The 15,938-nt window shown below is 51.5% G+C and overlaps 1 protein-coding gene across 1 annotated transcript in view; it reads right to left on the bottom strand.

Moving 5' to 3' along the window:
- The window catches only part of ITPKB (inositol-trisphosphate 3-kinase B), a 70,311-nt gene extending 54,969 nt beyond the window's left edge, over positions 1-15,342 (bottom strand). Inside the window, 3 exon segments of the mRNA XM_056357371.1 lie at positions 12,314-12,481; positions 12,483-13,398; positions 14,926-15,342. Coding sequence (XP_056213346.1) covers positions 12,314-12,481; positions 12,483-13,235 — 921 coding nt within the window. The 5' untranslated portion in view covers positions 13,236-13,398; positions 14,926-15,342.
- Between the last annotated feature and the right edge of the window lie 596 nt (positions 15,343-15,938).

The following is a 15,938-nucleotide window of genomic DNA, read 5'->3' as shown; positions in this document are numbered from 1 at the left end:
GGCACATCACGTCCCAAGCAAGCAGGAAACACAGCAGGGAACAGTAAACTCATCGATGGCTCATCGTATAATAGATGTGCCTATTCCTTCCCCTCTGCCCTGGGAAACTGCAGCATGTTTTGGCTACAGTAAAGTAATTACTAGCTGTTTGCTCGTTTCCCTTTAATGAATCAGTTGAATGAGACTAGCGTGAGTGTCAGGGGAGTGAAAGTCTGCCATTCAGCTGTCTGCAAACTCTTGACTTCTCTGAAGATTTCTAGATCAGATTTCAGGGCCCCAGGAGTTTGGGTTATTTTTCTAAATGAGGTTCGACGTTGCATCTTCCGGAGAAGCTGCCAGTTATCTACAAAACCTACAGCTCTTATTCATTTGATACCACAGGTTTCAGTTTGAATCACAGCAATGTGTGGTTGACCTCAGATTAAACTAAAATACTTGCTCCATGGCATTAGACTTAAAGGGTGGCCAGCACGGGAGCTGGATGGAGCACGGCTTTTTTTACACCAGAGCTCAACCAACAAACTAGGGGAGAGGAGATGTTCAGGTTGGGCTGGACACAGCTAAAATCGTGGGGCTGTGGAAGGAAAACTCAAAATGTCTCATCTGGAGCCAAAGCAAAAGGAGGTGTTTCATTTCAGGTTATGTAAGCTCTAAAAAACCTTTTCTCTTTTCTTCTTTCAATGTGTTTTAGCGGTGAGGTCAACTTTTAAGTGAAAAACGCCATTCTGAATCAAATCTACATTTCAAATGCTTGCAAAACATAAACAAACCATTCCCAAAATGAAACAGTTCATTCTCAAAGTGTCAGAATGACATGCATTGCTATTTTTAACATCCCTCCCTCTTCCCCCACCTCTGTATTTTTTTCTAGGCCAAAACTATTCAGAAAATGTGTCTGAATTTGTGAATCATTTTGACTCCCCCTCCCCCTTGACATTTGCTGGAAAACCTACTCTCTGCCAAAAAACTGTTCTTCCAGCTCCAGCCAAGCTCCTACAATCTTCTGTCCTGCCAGGCTTTGTTTGGATGGGGCTGGGGGTCTGACTGCCTTGGGGACAAAGCAGAGATGGTCCAGAGGAAGAGCGGACCAGGAGGGCAAACCCCAGCATCTCTCTGGGCAGCGACGGGCTCTGCGGCACAGAGCAGCCCAACCCTTCACTGTGGCTGCCCTGAAAAAGGCCCGAGCCACCCTCTCCCGAGACCAAACGGGGAGTCGGGCTCTGACAGAAGCCACCATACATACAGCTCCTCACTGGGCTGCAGCTTCCAGATTATCAGGGAAGCGCTTCGAGTTTTGGTTCTCTTGGAAAAATCTTGCATTCAATGCCAGGCCCCGGAAGGTTAAGGGGGGCGTACCATGGGGGCTCAGAGCTGCCTCCTATCAAGTTTTCAGAAATTTTGGCTTTGGCCTCAATGGGAACATGACAGATCTGAGGCTTGCAGTGCAATATAGAGGCTTGATTCTTCGCAGCCTGCCAATTTATAGAACAATTTATGCCTTTGCAACGCGAGTGTAAATGTTACTGCTCTCATTTGTGAGTGTTTCGCTCCTAGCCTGAAACTTTTAGCATGTGGAAAACTTGGATCTCTTTCCCTCAGTCTTCACGTCCAACCTATCTGTAAGCCTTGCAGATATTTTCAGAATAACATCCCTAACAGAGTCTTTCCAACCTACCTACCTGACTACAATTCACCTCCAGGGCTCATCACCTTATATCTCAATTTACATCTCAATAGCCCTTCCTCAGCAAAGATCCACCAAACCCATTACTCAAAGATAGTTTTTCACATCTGTTGTTTGCCCACCCCCCCCCATCCCCTGCAGCTCTCTCAGCCTCCCCACCTTGACTCCTCCTCCTGAGGTGCAAGTCTAAGCTACTTGGCTTTTCTTTCAAGGCTGTGATTTATTCTGTTCCCATCACTTCTTATTTCAGTGCTGAAAGGTCAACTCCTGCGTACGCTCAAGCATGAGATCAGACTATATTAAACAGGCTCCTCTGAGCTTTCTCCCTTCTGGGAAGGGTTCCCATCCACATGAACAAACCTGAGATCTGGAACTGCTTTTAAGCTGCCGAAAAGCTCAAAGACCAAATATCAGAGCTGGTCAGGCTGTACAATACAGGGACAGACAAGAACAGACAATCGTGCTACCTCTGCATCCCTCTCACTACCAGCCCACAACGTGACAGTCACTTGTGACCACCTGGACTTCCACGCTGCCTTCCTTGGCTTGAAAAAGCCATTCTAGCCATGAAGGGTAACATGAGAAAACAGAGAAGAGAGGCCAAGTCTTTTCTCCTCAGGAAGAGACACAGATCAGGGGCTGCTAATGGTGGAGGAGCCGAGCGACAGTCCTGGCTTCAGACCATTTGTTTTAACCAGCTGTGCAAGGGGGCTTCTACAAGAGCCAGATGACATTAGCTGCTCCCTCCTCTGAGAATGGGTCTGGTTCATATCAGAGCTGCTTTTCCAAAAATTTATCTTGAATGTATGAGCTTTACACAGATTTTTTTTTTTTCAGTGGTGGTACATCTTGCTCAAATACTGCGACACACACTGTTTGTGTGTGAAGGTGGGAATGTGACATCCGACAAGGCAATTCTGTTTGCTTTGCAGAAAGATCAAGGTTAGTTCCCACTCTGCTACAAGTACGGAAGGGAAACACAGGATTTGTCAAGCAGAGATAGATAAACTGGATCGGGAACATATTATATACAAATTCCTAGGAGAATGTTACAACAATGGAGCTGGGAGAGCACACTTGTCTGGGTTTTTTCAAACAATGGCCTTCACATATTCTTTTAAAATACAACAGTAATTCAGGTGGATAGAGATAAGACAGAGTTCTAAAATCTCTTTCCTTTGTTTCCTTTCTGGACGCCCTGGTCTCCACCCCAGTAAGACATTCTTACCACAAAACCCCAGGGTGAAGGGCTGTCAGCTCTAAGTAAATATGGCTCTGAGGGAATAATAGTTAACATGCTCTTTCCAAAGCCGCTTGGCAATTACGTTTCTAAATGCCTCCTACTTCTGTGACCACACGCCTTGCTTTCAAGGTGTATCTATAAACGGCAGCCGGAGGCTGCCCTAAGCAGCAGGAATGGGGGCTGCTGCATGGAGGTGCAGCTGTGTATCAGTCCCTGGCAAGAGCAGGATGAGACGGTGGGACGTGGGAGGCCAGCACAGTGCCAGCAAGCAGTGTCCAGCTCTCCTCCTTGTGCTGCCATGACAGGCATCTACCTGAGCAGCGCACACCTGCTGCTACCCCGTGTTCCCATCTGCAACAGCACCCAGAGGTGGCAATACCACCCTGGGGCCTTTCATGGTCACTTTGTGTGGGTACTGAGGGCAGCACCAGGTACTGGGTGATGTTGAACTGGCCTTGATGGATCTACGCTGATGCTATGGATTAAAAAAATGAATTGGGCTCCATTTCAGGGTTCAAAGAAATGTTTGAACTTATGGGCACTGGTTCAGGCTCATCGCTAATTATATCTTAGGCTCAGCCTTTTAAACTAGTTCTGTAGTCCTCAGTAAGGGCCACTTCGCAGTCCTTACTTGAGCTCCTTGCCAATCTGTTGTTGGATTTTCCACTTGACATTATTAAGGGATTAAGTTGTTTGTCTCATCATCTTTTATCTGTCTTGTTGAGTTTCCTACAAACAGACTTTAGCCAGAACAGAGAAGACAGGAGGAAAAAAAACCCCTAGCACTTTCAAGATATAATCACGAATTGGGATTTGTCGTTATTATTGTTTAAATTTATTAATTTGGATGTGTAAACTTTGCTGACTCCTTTAATCTGGAATGTATTAAAGAAAGCATTAGGTATTACAACATGTCATTGGATTATACTGTCCTGATTCAGCTACAGCTGTGGAAGAAATATATAACAGGAGATCCTGCAGGGTTATACATTTTAGACTTAGATCATCAATTGCCATAGAGAAGATAAAAACAAATGTAGCTGAGCCTGGAAAGAATGCTGCTAAAACTGGAGAAACATTTAATGTGAGAAGCCTAGGGGTGCAATAACTTTGCCTGTAACTTAACAAAACCCACCCACATAAAACATACCAAGAGAGATTGCAGATTGGACTCTCTGATCTGCAGTCTGCCAAAAAAGCAAACCTGACTTTTCTCCCCTTCCTACAGATGCAGGTTTGAATGGTCCCTGCAGAGTGTTAAATATATATTACCCATAATAGCAACCAGATTACATTTGGACGTGCTGCTAATTCTCCCCCAGCTGCTCTGTACCTCGCTTGCAGTGGGAGGATGCCCCTGGATATCTAACGGGGCTTGTGGCTGCCGGCAGAGCAATTCCTACGGTCCGCATGGTCAGGAGCCTGCTCACCCCCCCCTCGCCCTGCCCCTCCTTGGCACCCTGGTCTTCTCTCTTTTGAGGGGTGCACACGGGCTCACTCAACCATTGTATTTAACTACCCATTTAACGAAAATGTTCTGAATGCGTTTAACTCAATGGGATAAAAGCTATTCCCACGCCTCCCCAGAATGCCTTCGAAGTAGGGCTGCAACCAACAAGACTCAGCAGTGAGCTGACGGCCAGGCTCCGCTCCTGCCCTTTTCCTGAGCAGCAGGGTCTGGAGATTGTTTAGCGAGGAACGAGAAAAAAACACCCAACCCTAAAATGCACTTTCCGAAAAGTCACCCTGCAGATGCTTCCATTTATAAAATTCCTGTCCCCAAAGGCTCTGAAGCACTGTACCTATCAACGGGCAAAACCCCTGTGGCGACCGCATCTCTGGTTCATTAATTCAGTTTAACGGTTGGATTTACAAGATGTAACTGGATACATGTAGGGGAGAGCAAGGCAAAAAACGATCAAGGACCAAAACTGCAGCATGCTCCTGCTGGCTTCAGCGGAGATACAACAGCTTTTATCAGCATTTTATCTGACCCTAACAAAAGGAGCGAATTGTTTAGCAAAGGAAGAGGGTTCTTTGATTCTATCTTGCTGCAGACAATTGCCCAAGCAAGGGCAAAGGGACAGGAAGCGAAGGGGGAGGAGAAGGAGGTGATGCTGAAGGTAGGTGCTGCCTTGTTTAGCCCTCTGCTAACTTCCACTCGGTGCCAGGTTTCTGACACCCCTTCTGCAAACGCTGATGGTGGGAGAGGGCTGGACCTGCTCCCTGGCATAGCCATCCCACCAGGACTCTGTGCTGGCTGTTCCTGGTGTTGATATATTGGTCTTAATTCAGGCAAAGCCCAAAGCATTCAGGTTGAAGGGAGTTTTGTAACAGTGAAGGCTGCAGGCTGAGACCTCCCTTTGCTTCACACAGTCCAAACCTATTTTCCAGAATCTCCAACTACAAGACTTAAAGTCAAGGATGACAGCCCAGAAGCCAAGGATGAAACCCTAGGCAAAACTCTCATCAATTTGGCAAAGTCCACATGACAGCAACCCCAGGTGCCGACCTCTCCGCAAATCAAATGTGTGAAGCAAAGAGCGATGAGACAACCGAATCCTGTCCTTTGACTCAAACTCATTAAAATGTCTGCCAGAATGTCGCTCCAGAGCCCATATACGTCTTTCAGGGAGAAAGAGGGATGCTTTACTATTACTTAAAACCGCAACAGTGCTGAATGCTAATGCAGTTCCTGTTGTGTACTGCTGATCAGATAATACACTGTACTGCTTACAAGAACTTGTAAATGCTAAGCCCTTGTTGTTTTACCCCCTAGTTCTCCCTCCAAAAGCAATCCTTGTGCTTTGGCTAGCAATAAATCTTAGATCTGAAAGGAAGAACTGAATTCCTTCTACTAGGCTGTCTCTTTTTCCACATCGTTAATGAAAAGAATGTTCTTTACTATAAAAAACTCACTTCTTTCTTCTCATAGTGAAATGTATGATAACACTGAAATAAATATTGTGAGAGGGAAAAGGCTAATATGGGTCTTAGCAGCTTGAAGCAGTTTCAGACTCCAATATTACCTGTCTTTGAGAAACTAAGCTCAGAAACCGCCAACACTCAGTCCATGCAACCCGCGGCTGACTACAACAGTGAGGATCTCCACAGGCACACAGCCGTGACAGCAGCTCCGTGGTGGTGAACTCCCACCGTGGCTGGGAAAGAAGAAGCTGCTATCTATGTTTTCCAAAAAGCTTTCACCAATTCTGAGCACATTTGTGCCACATACACCCAGACTGAAACCTGCAGCTGCAGACCCTGAGCTCCTGAACATACCCATGCCAAATCACACGCTGAGAGGCACTGCTCGGTGATGACCCCTGTTACAGAGCACATCACACATTTTGCTGCCTGAACACTGATTTAAAAGCCAAATCAGAGGCACTTGCTTTTGAAGCTGGTACACCTCAGACTGGAGCAGCTTCCTGACCTGCTTGCAGCCGTTGTGCAGGCTATGCACGGTCTGGCTTTTTATGTGTATGAATAAGAATGAAGTTCCAATAAAATTTATAGAAGACATTTGTGAGTACTTTAGAAACAGATACCTTTGTCTTAAGCACACTCCTAGGCTCATCCTCAAGATCCCATCAGAGTCAACAGAGAAGAAAGGTACCTTAGAAGATTTATCCCTTTTATTCCATAGAAGGGTCCTCTCAAGCAACCCAGTAAGTATGGAAGCCCACCTTCCCTGAGAAGTCACATTTGAGACTAGGGATTGGGCTGTGAAGTTACTCTGTGATTTGAAAGTGTTAACATTTAGTTTTTGCTGTCTGTTAAATATTAACATATCTGTCTTGGAAAGCTTGGCTGGGCTTCATTGGAAGAAAATTGATCAAATTTACTGCACAAATTTATTTACTGGTATAAACAAAATAATCTCTTAACGATTACAGAAGACTAATCTTAGCTGAAGTGACATTCCACATCATACACAGATGCCATTATTTCTCTAATGAGTTAGAACAGATTTACATGTAAAGAAAACAGTAGCTCGGCACTGTCTTTCAGTCGTCGCACGGCATGCGAGAGCTCAGCACTGTGCTAATATTTTCTTCACATGCAAATCTGTCCTAACACATTATAGAAATAATATGGAAAACATGAGACAGGTGCTGACTATGGTTTGATTGGGTTTTGTCATTGCAAGGCTCTAAAAAGGTAAAGACAAAACCGTAAAGTTTCCGCCGATCTGGGAACTTCACTCTGCAGACATTCAGCGTAACAGCCCAAGGGTCCAACCAGCCAAGGGTCCTGGCATCCCGCGATTCCCATCAGAAGGGGAGGAAACCTGGCTGTTTCCAGAGCTGAGGAGCCTAAGTATGATGGGCCTAATGTTTGTTCTTCCTGCATCTCAGAAATGCTTTGGGGTTTTTTCCACGTTTTATGAATGCTTTCAGTGTGAAATTGTTTGAGAAGCAAAATATGCAAGAGACAGCAGCTGTGCTAGCAACTATGTCCCTCTATGAAAAGGATCTGCTACATGCCATGTAATTCCTACGCTGTCAATCATGTAGAATGTGAGCAAAGAAGAAAACCTTCCCAATGAGCTTAAAAGTGCTGATAAAAATGGACTCGAAATAGCACCATTTGTCTCTCATCAGGTTATGGCAGCATCTCCACTCAGCCTCCGTGGGTGGGAGACCATAAAAAAGCTACTTATTCCTCGAGAAGGCCACATGAGTAGGTAGAAGATAAGCTACAGAATAGGGAGTGCTGGAGTGCACAGCTTCCATCCACAAAGAACCTGAAGCTCTGCCCAGCCCACCGGGCAGCTGGGGGTCCTGGTCTCACCCCAGCAGACAAGGCACACTGTGCTGCCAGGCGTGCTGTGCATGGTGTTCTGAGAACAGAAACACAGAGCTGTCCACCTCATTCTCCTCTTCCTCCTAGTCTTCCCACAGCAAGGCTGAAGGAGGCTCCATGCTCTGGCAGCTTACCCGGTGTGCTAAGCACCTTCCCTGGTCAGTGATATGCGTTACTAGAAAACAGCCGCTGTTCAGAGCAAACAAGCAGGGCTCCAACACGCTAGACATCGTATTGATATGAAATCAGCGATACCGCACACAAGCTCATAAGCTTAGAAGCTTTTAAGACAAGCGTGGTGGGGGGAAGGAGTGAAATACATAAACACAGTCAGCATAAAGACACACATTCACGGGGCTTGCATGCATCACCATAGCCGTGCGGTCATGGTTTGTGTTACATGGAGACTTCCTGATCACAGTGACAGCTAGAAAAGGGAATGAAAGCGTATTTAATTTGATTGATTTTTATAGGAACAAATCAGGAGCACTGCTGTCAGCTTGTGCCTTGGAACATCTCTAAGAGAAATAAGCAAGGGTCCCACAGGCCCTTGGCTGACACTAACCCTATCTAAACTTGGCTCCTTTCAGAAACGCATTACAGCCATTGTGAGTCAAACAAATAAATGAATTTAAAAATCGCCTGTCAGCAGCAATGTCCTTAGCTTTTTCCAAAGGCTCTTGCCATTTTGCACAGGTTAATGGAAGTCTCTTACTCCGAGCAAGCTGCTCTGCCTGCTGAAAGGAGCCGAGGTCTCACAATGCACCGAGAGCCGCTTGGTGACCGTTCTGCCCTGTGTCCTTGCGTTTCCACAGTGGCTGTGGGGAAGCCAGGAAGAGGAACACTGCAGTGCCTTGCACTGCTTTTCCAGGAGTGTGGGGGTTTTCCCCTTGACAAGTCATTTTCTGTAGTACCTACTTGCACAATTTCTGCCTTTCCCCCCACTTGTCTGTTGCTTTGTCTCTAGTTGTGGAGGAATTGACAAACTAGGGGATTTAGGCCAATGATGATGACTCACTGTAGTGACCAGCATTGGAATATCGTCCTGTTAAGGGGCGCAGCCAGCACCCAAGACTGAGGCCAAGCCTCCTGCTGCTGAGTACACCTTGGTCTACCAGCTCTGCCTTGGGAAGAGCAAACAGAGTCCCCCAGGAACAGTAAAATTCAGACTCGTATTTTCCCACTGAAGTCAATGGGAGTCACAGCTAGAACAGGGCTTATTTTGGGTGTGAAATCCCTTTTAGGAGCCAGGCCACTGTCTTGGGCTACCTGTGCCACGGAGCACCTTCTCACTCCCCTACACACCCAGCCTGTGTGATTAGCCAGGAGGGGAGAAATCCTCCCTCAACATGAGACACACCGTGATGGAGACAGGCGCCTTCCAACGCCGCTGCATCCCCCTGGCTTGGGCAGTGGGTGAGCGGAGATTCCTTCCCCAAACTGCCCGTGTCACTGTCACGGAGGGCGTGCAGCGAGCACTGCCCTGCGGCATTGTCAGACTGCAGTGTCCCCATCCCAACATGCTGCCTGGACAGGCTGTCCCTCCCACACAGCCCAAGAAGGGTAATCACTCAAGTGTCTTTGAAACCTTGTAAGCATCAATAAACAAGTGTGGGGTTTCTTCAGCAGCAGCTCACAGCCCGGGGAAGCCACAGCTGCAAAAGCCCTTATGTGGAGGTTTAATCAGACCTTAAGTGGACTTGCAATTGCAGTGGCAAAATGTCAGGTTGCTTTTACTGTCACTGCGCTTCACAAGTCTGCTATAATCATGGCAGCGTCACTGTTTCCCAGTCCTGCACAGCCCACTGGGCACCAGAGCACTCCAGGGACAGGCAATGCACTGAGTAAACTGTTTCAATAAACAAAGGCAGAGCCCTTATCAACCACGGAGCTGCTCCAGGTCACGGTGTCCAAAAATGTGGCCACAATACCTTCCTCCCTTTCACTAGGCAACATCATTTTCTTACTGGCTAATTTGTAGGCCCAACCACAAATGAAATTTCCTACCTGCAGTACAAATGGGAGGACCAGTCCTTGCCAGCTGGAGGGATCTGCCCGATTCCAGGGGACACCGGGAGGAACTACAATAGACAGCCGGACATCCCCAACAGATTCGCTAAGCCAGACAGCCTCCAGAAAGGAAGGGCAGAAGCACGCCTGCTCTTTATCAAATCTGTAAACATGCTATGCGAGACGTACAGTGCAGACCGCGTCTGCGGCAAGAACTGCTTTCCTGTTGCTCATCATTACCTCTCCTCCAGGTACAACAGCCCTCCCCTGCAGCAGCAGCACCCGGCACAGACAGGCAGGGCTCTCTGCCTGCCCCGCATTTACCAACTCAACCCAGAGACATGATGTTGGTTTCTGTCAGCCAAGGTCTCCCAGGATTTATTTTGACGGAACAGCACGAGTGGTGGAGAGAGCTTCTCACACATTCTCCCTCATTACATAAACTAATTTCCAGAACGTGTGCGTTGTTAAAAGGAAATAGTGAGTCCATGAAAACAAATGAGTGTGCAACCTGAGACTGCTTCAGTAGCTGCCTTCTGCTGTCATTGTGGATTTAAAAGATGTTGCCAACTGGTACACAAAGTTGGGTGTTTTTTGTATGAATCAGCTTTGAATTACTGGGCATTTGCGCACAATCCTGCTGAGAAGTTGACTATAACCTGCCAAAGCCAGTGATCAGCCCTGCACGGGACCCATGGAGCCCAGTGGAAAGTATCACTGTAAATTAGCCCAGCCGCTCCTGCTGAGGCAACTCCAGCACTGAAACACAAAATCAAGTTGCACCTCTCAGGCTGCCTGATGCGTTTTGGACCAGCTCTTCATGTCGTTCAGCTTGAAGTAGTCCCACTGAGCCCAGCAGTTACTCTGATCTTAGCCCTGATCTGAGCTCGCTCTGATCCAGGCCTTTTTGGCAATACAGACGAGCCTTGCCTGTTTGCTGCTGAGCCACTGGCCTGGCTGAGCTCGCCAGAGGCCACGGGAGGCTGTGCACAGTCAGCTTGAGGCTCCAGGAAGCCTTCCACAAAGGCATCAGGCATGATTTTGCCCATCAGCGAACCGTTTTTCAGCAGCAAATCAGCGGGATCTGGCACTAGGAACAGTGATTAGTACAGAGAATAGAGCAGAGATTACTACAGCTCATGCACATAAAACTAGCAGAATTTAATCAGCAGAGGGACCGCAGCAGCTCCCAAAGGGAGCAAGTTGATTCATCAGTCGAGAGCCCCAAAATACAAAACTGTCTGCAAATATGTTGAGCCACAGACTCGTAACTTCATTAATTGTGCTTTTGCTCAACTGCTTCTCCATCCTGAGCAGGACAGAACCTGAGTTCTTCAAACAGGACAAAACAAGTATCAAAGCAAGCAAAGAGAGTTATTTCAGCCTGCTGAGTGTTTTACAAACCACGGTCTGTCACTCTTCATAAGTTTTATACCTTCACTTTACTTAGATGTTTCCCTGCACTGGTCTTCCTCATGTCATTGAGCTTAGCAAAAGTTTAATGTGTCTACGGAAAGTTAAACACAGTGAACCACATCACTGAAAGTTGATGGGCCTTTACCAAACTCTTTAAAATTAAGGAGCCACTGGCTTGCCCTGCATTTTTCAGGGTTTGTCAGTGTGAGGCTCAAATCAATGTAATGTTTCACAGCCAGAGGATGGGAGAGTCTGTGTGGTCAGAGAACATCCTGATGGGCATGCTGCACTGGGGTAAAGTAGTTTAAAGCCCTCTGAATAAATGGTGTGACAGCTCAGAGCAAAGCATGCTCTGTGTGGAGCATTCAGACATGTAACGAACTCCCCAAGTGACGCAAGAAATCCCGTGAGTGCCTGATTTTGGAGAGTGCCTCAAAGCCCTCCTCTTCGAGATCTTTCTGCTCTAAGGGCAGGCGACACTGATGCTTTCTCTCACCTGAAGCCTCCTAACCAGTCCTGCCACAAACAAAGATCCAGAAACAAATGAACTTAATATAAATAACTAATAAAAATATGCTTACTTAAAATACAGGATACCCCACAAGCAAGGAGTTTTATTCAAAAGGGGAATTACCAGAAGTTCTAGAGATTTTTGCTTCCATGGGAAAGGCGCAGACGCTATGGTAATGGGCATCAGTATAAATTTTAACAAGACAGTTGGCCCACGTGGTTTCGACCCCAAGGAGGAAATAAATTCTCCCTTAGGCTCATGTAAATCATGGGAAACCTCCAGCACCCAGGGGAGCTATGTTGAGGGAAAGCTGAGGCTCATAACCACATGTCGGCAGAAGACTGCAGACCATGGTACGTGTTAAGCATGCTGGTGGGCAGCTTGCAGCCCCAGGGAAGTTCCGCAAGGACTGTGAACAGCGGGATGGGTACTGCTGCTCTCTCCTGCCAGTAGGGCATTTTCAGACTAGGAACAGGGATAAGTTTTTCATGCAAGGAAAAGCAAGGACTGCCAAGTAAATGGAAAGTTTCTCTGCAGACCTCTGCTGCGACAGACCTCTGCCCTTCCGCTGCAGCTGTGCCTTGGAGTGGGGATGCTGCCAGCCCTCGCCCCACCTCCCCAGGGCTGGTGCAAGACTTACCACTCGGGGCTTCTGCTGGTCGAGAGTCTGCAGGAAGGCTGGTGTCTGGTCCAGCGTGCGCTCGGGGTCGCTGGAGATGTCCTCCTCGGACTCCTCCCAGGATGAGGAGAAGCCAGTGGAAGAGGCTGAGGATGAAGACAGCTTCCGGACAGGCAAGCTGCCGGGGGGGCACGGCACCCGCCTCCTCCTCTGGGCCCCCCAGGTCCGTGACGATGACAGCGGGGATGCTCCCGCCAACAGCTGGGCACTGGCCCTCAAGTCCTGCGGGGGCCACCACCACCTCGCCTCGCAGTGGTGCAGGTCCTGATGGCTCCAGGGGGCTGCTGCCCTCTGCCAGCATCACAGCTGGGACCACCATCACCACTGGTGTCCCCGAGGGCTCTGCAGTGCTCGGCCAGACCTGCACCCCGCCAGCATCAGGGGCCTCACTTTCCCTGTAGTCTCGCAGCCAGGGTCCAGTTCCAAGTCCCACCGCTGGCGCCGTGGGGCTCACAGGACGGGGCCGGGATGGCCGGGGGCTCCGCGGCGGCTGGATGGCAGAGCTGTGCGCCTGGATGTGTGCCTCGAAGAGCCCCACTTTTTGGTTCACCTGGACATTGTGCAGTTCCCGCTGAAGTTGCCGTGCCATGGGGAGTCCTGGCTGCCCCTCTTCACCCCGGCTGCCCCGCCGTCCCCTAGGGCTGCCCGGTGGCCGCAGAGGCTCCTCAAGCGGTGGGAAGAGGAAAGCGGAGCCATGGCGTGGGGAGCGGGGCGGCACAGGGGCTGGGCTGAAGACAGGGAGCGGGCAGCAGCTGCCGGGTGTCTCTGGGCCCCTGGGCAGCACTTGTCCGGGAGAAGGCGGCGTCTTGCTCCTGCCGCTTGTCACCTCGCTGTTGCTATTCATCATCACCAAGCTATTGAGCGCATAGCAGTACACGGCCATAGTAGTCAGCCGGGGCGCACAGTGGGGCCGCCACCGCTGCCGCCTCAGCGCTCAGGCTCCGCGGGGCTGCCGAGAGTCTCTCCACGCTGGGACCAGCAGCATCGCCAGGAGGCAGCAGGGGAGCTGGGCTGGCCCCGGACCGCAGCTCCATAAAATGGGACAGCTGGGGAGAGAGAGAAGGACAAGTGGTGAGAGTAGCTCTGTGTCCTGCCTAAGCTCACCCTGCGGCTGTGCACACAGCTGGCTGGCTCTCCCCTTCCCGTGTGCCCCCCCACCAGTCCCTACACACACCTGCATGCATCCCCAGCATGCCACCCCTGGGGACATGGCCAAGCCTAGTCGTCAGAAGGGTCTGAGCCAAGGGGAAATCAGGTTTGGGGCCGTTTCCCCTCTTTCCTGCCTTCCCTGCCCCCTCTCCGGGTTGCCTGTTGATGCAGCCACAACGGCAGTGTCCGAGAGGACACACAGTCAGCAACTGTTCCTGCAGCAGAACTGCGGAGTTATCGTCAACTAGTGTGAGCTGAAAGTCGGCAGCTTTCAAGTTTTGGCCCCAAAAGCTGTCATTTTCTGAAGGAAGGAAAAAGCTCTAAACGGCTTGAATTTGCCACCTTCCAGTTTGTCACCTATGACTGAGATCAAGTCTCAGGCATAGATTTCTGTTCCGTGATAAACATGAAGGCTTGCTGCCTGCAGGTTTGTATGGTATGGGACCACGTCTCCACCACTCCCCTAACTTACCATGCGCAACAAAGGCTTTGCACATCTTCACACGTGCCCTGCCTAAATGTGCCTCCCCCGTGTAGCATCTGCCTTCTGGGGCACTGAACACTGCAATTGCCTCCAAGTCACTGCCCAGATCCCACATAGAGATGTGTGGTGGTGTTTGCCCTGGTGTGTGTGTGCGTGTGTACGTGTGTGAGAGAGACTGCTTTTGTCGGTGGCTGCGCCCCTCTGTACTTCAGCGTGCTTTCCTTCATGTCAGTTTGCTCCGTGTGCCACTGGAGCTGCAATCCCCATGCCATGCTGGGGCATGGGAACCTGCGCAAACACACTGCCTACATGAGTGTGCAGGGTTGTTTATGCACGTGTGTGCTAACCCTGGCTACGGGTGTACATGTCTTTGGAAGCATCTGTGTGCGATGCTGTCAGTGATAGTCTTATGTGTCTCCCCTCCCTGTGAGACTCCTGGCTGGCAAATGGCCACAGCTCTAAGCACAGTCCCCAGCGACTTCGTGAAGAAAAGGCTCCCCATCCCTTCAGGCACTGCTTGGAGGCACCATGAGGCTCAGCTGAGCCCGGGTGTAGCAGGCACCCACCCTTTGCAGGGACCCCCGGCTCCCAGCGCTCTGGCTCGGGTCCGACCACGGCACCGGCACGAGGTGCTTGGCCAGATTTTGGGTGCGGGACGGCCCGCTGGGGCCGGGGCAGGCGCGGGGTGGGGGCCGGGGCAGGCTGCGGGACGGCCCGCTGGGGGCCGGGGCAGGTGCGGGCTGGGGGCCGGGGCAGGCTGCGGGGCGGCCCGCTGGGCGCCGCGGCAGCACCCTGCCCCTTTGCCTGCCCCCACCTCGCCTCTTCCCCGCCGCAGGGCCCCGCCGGCCCCGCGCACCGCCAGCCGCGGCCCCCGGCGCGGCTGCTCGGGGGGGACCCCGGCGGAGGGGGCGGCCGCGTCCCCCCACCCGCCGCCGCTTACCTGGGAGCAGGATCCGCGCCGCCCTCAGTGCGCGCTGCCCGGCTGTGCCCGCCGGCGCCGGCGGCCGCAGGGCGCTGCAGAAACCATCTCGGCGGGCGCGCTGCGGCCGGGAGCCCCGCTCGCTGCGCGGGCTCCCGCGGGTTCCTCGCCCCGCGGTGGAGCGGGGGGCGCCGAGCGCTGCCCCTCCGCGCTTCGGCGGCCGAGGCTGCGCGGGCGGCTCCGCGCTTCGGACACCGGGCAGCTCCGCGCCGCGGCCCCGGCGCCCGCTCCCCGTGCGGCTGGAAAGGCGGAGAGAGGAGGAGGAGGAGGCGGCGGAGGAGGAGAGGGAGAGGAGCGGCGAGGAGGAGGAGAGCGGAGGGAGGGGGTAGGAGAGCAGGAAGGAAGTTGTGAGCCTGTCTGGGGTTGAACTCAGCGGAACAAGTTTCTTTTTTTTTTTTTTTTTTTTTTTCTTGCTCGGCGCTGCTCGGCTGGAGGGAAATACTGAAGAAAAAAAAAAGTTTCCATTGTTAACTAAGAAAAAAAAAACCCACCACCGCCGCGTTTTGGCCGCTGTGGGTTAAAGATACACGAGCCATTTTCCACCCCCGAGCAGCTCCGCGCCGAGCCCCGGCACCGCTGCCAAAGCCGCGGGCGCCCGGGGCGGGGGGACACCCCCCGCATCCCCGCCCCTCCGCCTGCCACCCCGGGCCAGGCGGCCGCGGCGGGGGGTGCCTGCACCCCGGGAGCGCGGAGCTAAAGGCCCCCCGCGTCCCCATGCGCCCGGCGTGGGGGCAGCGGCCGCCCCGGCCATTTTGCACGGCGGCCCCTTTCCCCCGGGCGCGACGGCTCGGTCCTCAGCCGTGCTCATCCACGCCTGAGCAAGGGGCGCACGGCCCCCTGCGGCGTCGGGTGAGCGCATCCCTGGGGGGCAGATGACCCCCACACCCCCAGACGCCAAACACCAGCACAGCCCCTGGCTGCAGCGTTGCCCCGGGTCGAGGCAGGGCTGTAGCTAACACGTCCAGGACACTGCC

The sequence above is a fragment of the Falco biarmicus genome, chromosome 12 (assembly GCF_023638135.1).
Source record: "Falco biarmicus isolate bFalBia1 chromosome 12, bFalBia1.pri, whole genome shotgun sequence".
NCBI classification, from domain to species: Eukaryota; Metazoa; Chordata; class Aves; order Falconiformes; family Falconidae; genus Falco; species Falco biarmicus.
This window is presented reverse-complemented; position numbering and strand designations above follow the sequence as displayed.